The sequence below is a fragment of the Mastacembelus armatus genome, chromosome 19, assembly GCF_900324485.2.
Source record: "Mastacembelus armatus chromosome 19, fMasArm1.2, whole genome shotgun sequence".
Lineage (NCBI taxonomy): Eukaryota > Metazoa > Chordata > Actinopteri > Synbranchiformes > Mastacembelidae > Mastacembelus > Mastacembelus armatus.
Window position 1 is genome coordinate 9,891,927 of NC_046651.1, and position 11,866 is coordinate 9,903,792.

At 41.4% G+C, this 11,866-nt stretch overlaps 1 protein-coding gene across 6 annotated transcripts in view; it reads right to left on the reverse strand.

The window, feature by feature from the left end:
* The window catches only part of LOC113135927 (myosin phosphatase Rho interacting protein), a 47,864-nt gene extending 36,763 nt beyond the window's left edge, over positions 1-11,101 (reverse strand). For all 6 annotated transcript variants that reach the window (XR_003296214.2, XR_003296215.2, XM_033325735.1 and 3 more), the window contains exons 1-3: positions 10,227-11,101; positions 8,008-8,085; positions 5,944-6,009 (exon numbers count right to left, since the gene is read on the reverse strand). Coding sequence is in view for 4 of the 6 variants with exons in the window: in XM_033325735.1 (XP_033181626.1) it covers positions 5,944-6,009; positions 8,008-8,085; positions 10,227-10,346 (264 nt within the window). In the remaining 2 variants the exon portion in view is untranslated. The remainder of the gene's footprint in view (positions 1-5,943; positions 6,010-8,007; positions 8,086-10,226) is intronic.
* Positions 11,102-11,866: the final 765 nt, after the last annotated feature.

Sequence of the window (11,866 nt, forward strand, 5' to 3'; positions counted from 1 at the left end):
TCAAATTAGTTGAGATCAGGTTTCCTGGCAGATATCCATGTGGCTCTGTAAAGTAATGAAAATAGCAGTTTTAAATTACACCTTTAGAGAGAAAAGACAGTAAAAATGACCAAAGTTGTGCCATGTAGAACAGTGGCTCACACCCAGCCTACACTCAGGAGTTCAATGTTTGGAGAGCAGACTTGGACCTGAGCCAGACAGTTACTGTTCTGACTAAAGAATTGGAAGTATTCAAACAGTGAACAAGTGGACGAGATAAGATTTTTATCCTAGCCACATCCGGAATGGTGCAGAGACTAAAGCCAAAGGAAAAACTAAAGAGCACAGATAAGAAGACAGTGGAAAATCAGACCAAAAGACTATCACAGATCCAGATTTGTCATTGATCAAGTGAAAATTCTATCTAGCCCACCTTCCTTGAAACCTTTCATTGCATTCAGCTTAATCATACTCTCCTGCTAATGGTAAACTCACGTTTCCTCAGAAAGCACTGTGCTCAGCTGGAAAGTGGACATGTTCAGTCATCTGGAGGACAACAGGGCCCCTAGTTAGTGGCCAGTATGAGCTGGTAGATAAGAACCTCTCTCTACATGGGAAAGTACGATCACTTCTGGTCTGATTTTTCTAAAATCTATATCTGTCATGAACTTTGACAGATAATCATCTCTCATGGCATCAAAAAGTTGACAGAGAGATGTGGTGCAATGTTTGGCTAAGGCAGAAAATATTGTACCAAATTTCTTTGATATATGGAAAGAATAAGTATATACAGCCCAGAATGAAGTTACAGATTATAAATTAAACTTGGTTTCTGATGACTCTACAAAAACACTTTTATATCACCATGTCCTGTTTGTCCTAAAGAAACTAATTTCAACAGGAAAGCAGTGGGTAGTAGTGCAGCATTTGTAAAACAGTGGCCTCATGCAATTACCTTTTGACACTGGTACAGAAGATCAGCCAGGAGCTATCTACAAGCAGGAACCGACTCTCCAACCCACAGCATAAAAATTTAGCTATGGAATAAGACATATTACAGTAAGAGTTTGGTTTAGTTAACATTCTTCACGCAACATCGGTGTTTAAGGGTGAGAAAGCTGCTCCGCCCTTCATCGCTACACTTTCTACTCCTCTTTTTAGGTCGCAACACTCGCACAGTGGTTGCTAAAACTGGAGAGGATAATGAAATGCCCTATGTGTTGCACCCGCCCTTTGAGGATCACAGCGGTTAGCTTCCCTGGGCCAACAGCAGAAAGGGGAATGGCAAGGCCAACAATCCAAAAGGCAACAGGGACTTCAGGTTGTGGATAAAACTGAGACGATAATACACAAAAATTCCCTGTTTTTGTGTATGAAAACAAAAACATGTGAATGTTCTTTAAAAATATACTGTAATAGATAAAAGCCTTTGTATGTAGGGTTTCATTAGGCTGAGTAGGGGTTAGTGTTGTAGACCCTGATGATTACAGGCTGTATGAAAGGCTGTTCCCATGGTTTTGTGGCTTTGTGCAAGGGGAACAGTTACCCCACTGTAATCCATGACTGTTTACATTCCAGCAGATCAGTTCCTACTGGAACCACAGGGAAGGAAGGGTAGGGGTTAAAGAAGACAGTCATACACCGTTATCTCTAAAAACCAACACATGCCTCACCCAGGTCCCACACTTTGTCAACAATCCACAATGATCCAACATGGAAAGCTTCCACTGTTTTATCAACACTGTGGCCAGCAGCTTATTTATGCTTTACCTTTTTCCCTCCAAAACCTTCTGCTCCTCTCCCCAAGAACACAACCTCACGTACCAGGCAGTTTTTGTTTCACTCCACTATTTCTTACGGCTTGCTGTGAGCTCTCCTATAAGTATCCCTAATTTAAAGGGGTGGGGTGGTCAGCCTACACTTAAAGAGCCTGGAGGCAACAACACAGCTCAGACATCCTGCCCACTCATCCAATCCCTTGAAAGCTCTGCTCATTCCCAAGCTAGCGTAAGAAAATAGTGTCCTTAGAGTTGGGTTAAAAATAGCCCTCAATTTCATATTTCACATAGGTCGAAAATGGAGAGAGTTTATGCATGTTTTAGTCTGTCAAAAGGTCTTGCAAGTCTGAGGGCAAACAGAGGCAGGTTATACATGCTCATGTTTGACAAATTCAGTAGAGATAGGATAATGGTGTGCTTCAAGTTAGAAGAACGCAAAAATGTGTGGGTAATAAAAGCAAGTTTGTCAAAAGCATCTCAGTGCTTGAACAATACTATGGGGCAGGGGTCCACTATTTGAATTCCAGTAAACACGGAAATGAATTGAATTGAGACGAAAATGAGAAATACTTCAACAGCTGAAATGTCATAAGAACATCATGTTCTCATTGGACTAACGAGGGATATAGCTGTGATTCAGACAGTTAACTGCAGGCAATACAGTCTAAAGGCAAATGCAATTCAAGTATCTCTGAATGAGCCTTTTGTGCATTGCAACTCAATAGGGAGCCTCATTTTCTTTGCAGGTATACTGTGCTTGCTCAGCCTGGACTAAAACATATTAACTGACCAGCATAAGAAAGAGTGTCCTGTCTTTTCCAAGCACTCGCAATCACCTCCAAATAAACAGAGGAAATACAGAACAACATGAATCAACAGTAATAACAGTGTGTCAACACAAAACCATTTTTAATCTAATGATACAAAAAAAAAAAAAAAAAAAAAAAAAAAAAAAACTGAGGCTATGATTCCATGTGAGCTCAGAAACCACAACAGAGATTGAGATACTGCAAAGAAGAAAATGTCAAGATCATATGGAGAGGGGCGTGTGTTTCAGTAAGAACGGGCTACAATTAGGTCAAAACGTGGTCAGTGGGACGTAGGTGTTGTGTGAAGTATTTAGCACCGCATGGCAAAGCAGTTATTAGAGTGTGGGTGTTGATCATTTTATCTTGCACTGATGTCATCAAAGTGGTTTTGTGGAGCTGGAGGGTTCTTTACACCCACATACCTGCCCTCACCACAAGGTGATAATGGATTCTGTGTATGTGCGTTTGTCACGTCACTCAAACAACTTGAACAGCTTAATCACAGTTGTGTGTTGGTGGACCTTTGTTGGTGTTGTTAATTGTTTTTTTTCTGTAGCTTTTTGAGTGTTAGTTTAAACCTGAGGTTTTTCAAACCTTGCAACACCTGTTTCTGACATGGCCACTGCAGTCAAGAACCCTCATTACCAGGTGCATTCACTCATACACACACAGAAATGTGCAGCTCAGCACAAACTGTACTCTGTGCTCTTCAGCTTGCATGCTTGTTTCAGTGCTGCATTTGATGGTTTTTTTTTTTTTCTACAGCTACTGTACAAAGACTTGCTCACCATATGACTGAGCCTCGAGACAGATTCAGCCCACACACACATGCTTCACTTCCAGAAATTTCTGCTTGTATCCCTACAGTCAGGACAGAGACAACTAGAGCTCTACACAAAACAGAGAAAAACCCTGTCCCGTGTTACACATGCCATTGGTCAACTGTTGCTGGACAAAGGGGACAAAACATGTTGCCTGGGAAACACTCCTGTGAAATAACTGTGTTGGTTTGCTCTGGGATAAGCCAACTTGTACATTAAGCAAATGCTGTTGACAGAACTGACAATTGGTTTGTGAGTAAATTTATCTACATATTTGCAGCTAATAAATTAGTGCTGAATTCAGTGAATGAGCTTTGACAACACTCCCTTCTTTGGATGCCTATGCCAAGAACAATCCACTAAAGCTGCAATAGCACATTAGCCTTGCATGGCAGCACATGTTCTGTGCAGGCCAACATTTCCAGCATTCATCCTCTCCATCCTTCCAATCAGTTACAGAACACATTTTCTCTTTATCTTACTCTTACTGCATTTTCTTCTCTATTCCACTTCTCTTTCACATGTCATGGCTTTTCAAAGCCACTGCTGCTCTTCACATAAAATGATAGCAGTAATGTGTAGTGTTGGGTGTTCGCCATAGGTAGGCAATCCCAAATCAATGAATCCAAGAACTATGATCTCTCCTAGCCATTTACAAGCCAATTCTTTTCCCAAAGAACTGTGCCACATCCTGCAGGTTGGGACCGCAGGCCATCTGGGTTTGGTTAGAGCCAGGACACAAGAGCCATAAAACTAAGCTGCGAAGAAAACAGAGGGGCACCTCCTCATCTACAACCTCAACTAGTGCTCTCAGATGGGAGCTCTGATGTGGTGTGGAGCCACATTAGATTTGACCCAATGTCACTCATAATAAAACTTTAAACTGGACTTTAAAGTTGGACTCTTGTATTTAAGTTGACTGTGGCCCTCTGTACTAATCACTGTAAAACAGCATGATGTTAGTGCTAGATATGTCTGCCAAGTTTCTGCGGCCATTTATTCAACACAGAGAAATTATTCTAATGTGCTTGATGTGTCAAGTGTGGTTCTATATTTAGTGTCACTTGATATTTCCACCTCTAGACCGTCTGCCCCCCCCCCTTTCTCCTTTTGATCATCCTTTCAGAACGAAGATGAAAAGACAAAGAGTGACATCCAGACTGAACAGTGAATGGGAGGAGGACATTCGCCTCTTTCCTTTGTTTCTTCCTGTAAACACATCATTCATTTTCCTTTCAGTGTCATCATCCTTCACCAGTGCCTCACAAATACAATTTATTTATTCCAGTTGGAAGAAGACATTAAGGACAGTACAGTATTTCTTGCCTTGTTTGGTAAAATAAAACATTTGGCTAGGAAAGCTCTTCCTGTTGTCGGATGCGTTATGCAAATAATAGCCTAGTCATTCAACATGTACCAGATTTTAATAGAGAAGATTCAATGACCCAGAAAGGCAGAGAATGCAACAAAAAAGAAAAAATCTACACAGCATTCTAGCTCCTGCTGATTCTGTTACATAAAACCTCTCAGCATCTCTATGCTCTGCCCCTGAATGCCACATGCAGTACAAAAGGGTCAACGCAATACAACAAGCACCGTTTCGACTACTTCTGCTTTCACCTCATTTCACAGCACATCCCATATTTAGGAAAGAAACGTTGAGTTCTGCATTGGGACAATCAATGTGGCCCCAGGCTACAAATGACAACCTATATCATACTCAAACAAGTGACCTACTAAAACAGGAACTCAAAGAAGAGACTGTGTAGACGTTCATAATTATAACTGCAGGACTATATAGAGTTTTTAACTGCTGGCACCAGTGAAGATCACTGCAGACAATGTATTGGTGGTTTATCCAGTTTTTCTTTTAGAACAGGAAGTTGTAATGTGACTATTGCACAATGTGTTAGCCACTTAAACAAACACACATGACTTAGTATCAACACCATGTGGTGTCACTTCATTCCTTTTGACACTGCTGTGCAAGTACGGTTAGTATTTAGCACATTCACTAACAACGCGGTTGTGTTCAAGAAGTGCTGTCTGATTAGGTGGCATTGAGCATGTTACGTTCTCTGTAGACTTTGAAAAGTAGTTGAAACAATAAAGCTGCATGTACACTTAGTAAACTACTCTATCAACTTACAGTATTGTGAAGTGAGTAAATAATTTCTTCTTCCTTGTTTTTAACGCTACATCCTCGTCCAACAAACTTTCAATAAGACCAACTCCTTTTATAAACAGAAATGAACACGGTCCAGGCATAAATCAACAGTAAAACCTAAATATTCAAAAGGACCAGTGTTTAACACAACTTACTGGCCATCCAGTCCTTTATTTGAGGCATGTCTTCATTAAAACAAAGACCAGGTTTCCCTAGTTTTACATTTGACCATATTTCAGTAAGAAGCTTCTCCATTTTGTGTTTGTGTTACTGTTTGCCATTATTCAAATATAAGCCATAAGCTTTTATTTTAGGATTTATTGTGCTTAGAAATATTTACTCAGTGGAAACAAAAATCAGCAGCCAACAAGGGGAGGGCTGTCACTCACCATTTCATCCAGAGCATAGCGAAGCAAGCCATGCTCGTAAAGGATGAAGAACCTCCTTTGCCATTTCTGCAGAAAGAACAGAAATTCGTGCGTTATTAAAAGAGTCACATTGTAGATATTAGTATCAACCCCAGCAGTAGTCAACCCATGTTTATATCTATTTCACAAATGCATCACATATTTGCCTCTAGGGGCTTAACTATTTGTACAGCGTATGACATCTTTTGTCCTCAGGCCCTTGAATCAGATAAAGCTCACCAAAAATCCCTTACAAAGGAGGAAGCAGGTCTGAAAGCAGTTTAATTATATTTAACTGTTTCAGCCATGACAGTTTAACATATTGTTAAAAGTAAGAACAGATATATAGCTTGTAAAGCCAGAACCAGCCTATTAAAAGTTTAAATTTTATATGCTTTTCACCTCAGGCTGTAAGAACTTGGCCAATTCCCTGGTTACACACATACAAACAGTAAATACACGAGGGCAAACAACCCTCTGGGAAGCAGCTATGCAGAGGTCGGCAAGTTCTGGGCATGACACTTTCAGCATAGGGCATATCACAGTTTTTCAAGCCAGCTGGACGCCATTTAATCATCATTCAGTTTGAAACATAAATCGTCCGGTTTGCAGGATGTTTTTCTTTCCACATGTATGAGATAAAAAGCATATATAAAGAATATTTAACAGAAATCGCCTGCCGTTTATGTTCCATCTGAATGCAGGTACAGTGACAACCAAACTCCTACGGGATATCTATGCCAAATGCACACAACTGTGAACTGATGTCTGACGATATCATGTCATCCTGCACAATGTTAATGGATTCCAGCCTGCTGAAGAACATGATCACATTTCTAAAACTACAAGCTCAAATTTAACACATGGAAGAGAGGCGTCTTATCTCCTGCTTACATTGTTATTTCTGTCGGGCTTTCTGTAAATAAAATATTGACAGTTCGCACTTATCTCTTTGCTTCTTGGCTTGTCCAGCTCTCCATTACCCCCCTCTTATGTAAATGGACAGTTTTGTCTCAGGGTTAAATTTCCTGAGCTCCAATAACAGAACTCAATGCATGAAATATTGAGAGGTGCTTTGTAACCTTAAAGGTTTTGGAAGGTCTCAGCAGTGTTGCCAACAACTCTCACAGGTGATGTTAAAAGGACTTTAGTTTCACAGAGCAGAGCCACAGACTCACAACCTGTCAAGACTAAAAGTGGTCCTGAAACATGACTCATGCAACACATCAGCATCTTTTCCTCTGTTATTTGTTTGGTAGGCAGTTTGGACTGGTGAACACTGCTCACATCAGCAATATGTACACGCCACTAATTACAACCTTACAGTTAAAAGCTGATTGAAAGAATAAACAGGCCACTTGAGTGATGATGTCAAAGCAGCAGCAGATTTGACAGGAGTTGAGCTGGAGGATCCAGAGGTGCCTTTCCTAAAACCCATATGGAAGCCATCAGTGCAGCTGTGAGAACTGGGACTTTTCCTTCTCCTCCCCCACATTCTCCCTTCTCCTTTTTGGGATGCACCACCACAGTATAATCTAGGAGCTGATAAAGGAAGCAGTGCAACAAAGCAAGGCTCCCATTACATGATGCTAGGGGAGCTGGATTCATGAAAGAAAAAAAAAAAAAAAAAAAAAAATCTACATTAGGCTCATTATTGCCTGAAAATGAGGCTTCTTCTGATAGAGGATCAAGCCTCCCACAGGCAGCTGTGGAAAAACAGCTACAGGAGCCGCTATAACCAGACCTCCTGTTTGTCAGATGTCGAATGGGTGCCAGAATGGATAAAAAAAAAAATTAAAAGGAAGGGATAGTCAAGCCAACTGAATATTTAACTTAACTGGCTTCCCCCGTGAAAGTTTTTTTTTGCGTTTCACCTTGGGTTATGACCTGGCGCCATAACGCTAAACTTTATCCACCTTGTGTGTGAAGCAGATTAACACAAATATCTTGGCATTGGCAAAGGCTACAAACAACGGGTCAAATAAAATTGATACCTTTAACAAGGCCATCACTTTGTTTAATAAACTATGAAGCTCTACCACTTACCCGAGACCTGTGCAAGGGATTGTCAAAATTTGTTCCCTCTGGTGCCAGCAGCAACCATCCTCCATATACAGGTTTTGCCTGGAGAGGGGAAAAAACAGTTGTGTTGTTCAGAGCAAACATTTTAACAGGCACATTAACATATTGACTGACACATATTACACATATTAATTCACTGTTCTTGTTTGTTTTTTTAACTGGTTGGTTAACTAGTTTAGGCTAGAAATTGTGACCCATTATCAGAAAGCATTACACTGACACACGCATTTTTATTTTAGTCCAGGAAGGTGTGTATTAGTCACTAGCTGCCTTGAGTTGACTGCAGGCTACATTCTCCAGCTGGCTGTCTTCCAAAGCACCATGCTTCCCTGGTTAAAAAAAAAAGGGAAAGGCTAAGACACATGATTTTCCCTCTGATCCTCTAAGTGGGTGGACTGGTGGGTGGAGGGGGCAGCAAGAGGCAGTAGTTAGCAAGAAAAACAGTCGATGAGAACCAGGAGAGAGAGAAGCGTTACAGAGCCTGTGAGATTTTGTGGCTACAGATTTGCAATTCAAACTTGTACTGAGAAATGCATGTTGGTCTGGCAGTCATTCTTAAATAGTTCTGGTGCACACTTGAACTGGAGCCACACCAGTAGTCAGCAATTGCTTGATGAACCAGAAAAGCCCTGCAAAACCACCGCAGGGCTGTGAGAAAAGTTGCACAAACTTTACTGAATATGTTTATGCTCATATCTTACCTACATGTGAACAGCTTAACAAATTAAGCATCTTACATAACTCCTTGGTTTCTGGAAGCCCTACAAATCAAACTGAAAAGCTCTGACATTTACAGCAGCCTGGCACCTCCAAGTCCCTCTATCAGAGGTTTTGATTACAGCCATAACTTCATTGCACATAAAGCCAATTATAATACTACATTAAATCCTCTTTTGCTTTGATTTCATAACATACAGCTTGTTTCTCAGCCAGGTGAGGCTAACCAAAATGACATGACAGGAATTTTCATTCACAAGTCCTAACCGTAACTTTGAGCAGTGAGCAGTTTGCACAGACTTGCAAGGAAATAAATAACTAACTTCTGAAAGACAACCCGAGTTTGACCGCACAAATGAAAAGCACTTTATGCGTGAGGCTATGAGACTAAGTCATTTGATAATAGGATTGCAGGAAAAAGCAGTAAGGATCGAGAGGGAATCAGATGAACACAGGAACACGAGTTTCCTTCTTGTCTGTGGAACATTAGTATAAAAGCCAAGTAGAAACCCAGAAACTGAGCACAGTATAGAAAACTGCCTCATCTTTCCTCACATGACCTGACAGCAGCCCAAATGGTAAAGCCTCACGAGAGGGAGAAATAGATGAAATGAATCTGGGTCATTTTTACCCTTCAATGGTTCGGTGGTTAAACTGAGTCATTTGAGAGCGTTTATTTCACAACGGCCCCCAACTTCTAATTCCCTCCCACCAGGAAAATGTGTATGATGAGCCAAGTCCTCACCCAGCCATACTGAAAATATTAACAAGTGAAGAAGCATCACTGCCAGTAACAGAAGTGTCATTCACATAAACTGCCAACCTGGAAACAGATGCCTCTCGGCCTGTCCCTGTTAAACAGCTTACCAAACGGCATGCTCATGATATAGGCCAACAGAGTTCAGTGTGACCTGATGCCCCGGTTCACGCCACTGCCAATATCAACATCAGCACAGCCCAGCAGGGATTGTTAGTGGAACAGATTTGTTTGGATTTTATATCTGGGGAAACAACAACATCATTTGGACAGCCTCATAAAGTCTCCCACCATTTGGGATCCATCCTGACTCTTGATTTGGATATATAGAAAAAACGCAACATAGCAAAAAAAACCAAAAAAAAAACCAAGATGAAACAAAAAAACTTTCTTATAGTAAGTTTCTTGTGAGGAAAACTTCTGGATCCAAATTATTTTTAAAAAAAAGCTTCTGTGCTGGAAGGCATGTCTGGCTGGAGGCCTATATCTGTATGAATTAAGGTCAATATGCGCCGTTGGGCTGGAAACTAATTATTTCCAGTTAATCTAACTAACCTTTGCACTTCATGGTCTATGGATGCGCGTTAAAATGTGATGTGTCCTCCACACTTCAGGACAGACAACAAGCTTTCCTTGTTTATTTATGTAGGTTACACCAACAATACAACAAGAGTGAAACAGTGAAATGTTTAGAAACACAGCCGTTCACCTGATTTAAGTCTTCGTCGTTCAGCAAATGGGACTCTCTGGGCTTAAAGCAGTTCTGGCATTTACTTTTGTTGAAAATGTTGGCTTGAAATTTCCGACAGGGATTGTCTTTGAGTGACATGGTCGGCGAAAAGAGGAGACGGACACTTTTGAAGGGGAGAAAATCCAAGACGTCGTTGTTTGACAAACGCAACTGCTCAATTTTCGCTGCCAAATGGTTTGGTGTCAGTTTGCTGATACCACAACAACAACAACAGCAACAGCAGCAGCAGCAACACAAGTTTGTAGAGCAAACCCACCCGGAGCAAGACGCATAAAGTCCATTGAACAGGCTGCGGTGCGGGGTTACCTGTGCGGGGTTACCTCTCGTTAGGTGGTATCTATGATGGTCATCCTGCGTCTCCCGCAGCTAACGTTTACCTGCTAACTTTTTGTACACACGCTTGGTAACAAGTTGTCGAATAAGTCGTCGAAACCGCAGACAGGTGCGCTCGCTCGTTTCCTTAAGTCTTAACTGCGTCCTCGCCGTCTCACAGGTGACATTCCGGGCCTTGAGCTCGCTGCAAGGGTCCCGTCAGCCTCCATTGGGCGGAACGGCTCTACCGAGGGAGGGAGTCCGCTCTGCCCCCTCTCTGCCTCACTCTCCGCGGCTTTGTATCAAACAAGTGAGACCGCAGTCATTGCCGTTAGATCTGGTTCACGCTTCTGTCGTCTCTGCTCAGAGCCAAACGCCGTTATCCAACTTTAAATACGCCATGAACACAGCTGCCACGCCGTCGGATCCATAGTGTCCGAGTCCGATCCGTCGTGGCTCCGTCGCCCCTGGCACCGCTGCGCAGTCTGCGGTTAATGTTCTCGTGAAAACCGTAGCTTGGGCCAGCGGAGGAAGGGGGAGGAGCCCGAGGGGGCAGCGTAGAGGTGACTGACAGCCACCTCGACCAATCACCTCCATCGACACGCCCCCAAAACGAAGCCGTGTCCAATACAAAGTAAAAAAAAATCTCCATTACTTTCACTCAAGCTAGGTGGGCTTTAAAGAAGCCAGGGTAATAAAAACAAAGCTCCATGTTTTTAATGTAAGCCGAGCCAACATTTTTCATTAGAAACTGAAAAGAGAGGTTCATGTATATATTTGTAGAGGTTATTTCTTCAACTACTGTTGTTTGTTTTTTGTGGGGTGTGCTAATCTTCAAAATCCACTACAGCAGGACAGGAAAGCAAAGAAAAAAAATGATGACTATATGTCAAAACATCAATTCCGTTCTTTTTCTAAACGTGGAAACATTGTTTTTTTAAATTAAGCAGGCAAATGAAAATGAGCCCTTAATTGGTAAACATAGCGTGTATTGGTAAATATAACTTATAAACAAGATAAGACAGGATGTACAAGAATGTGTGTAAATGTTTAGAGCCATAAATACACAAAAGTACTACATGAAAACGTTCCCTAACAAATTGGCACAACACCAATTTCATAAGGTAACGTAACATAGTATGCAACAGTATAACATTATAGTTTTTTGAAAACAAAGCATGAACATAATACATTTAATGGCTTATTTGCTTAAATTATCTGTGATGTCAGTGGATTTGATATAACAAGGCAAAGGAGAGGTCTGAGCTATTTTTGTACTAATGCTA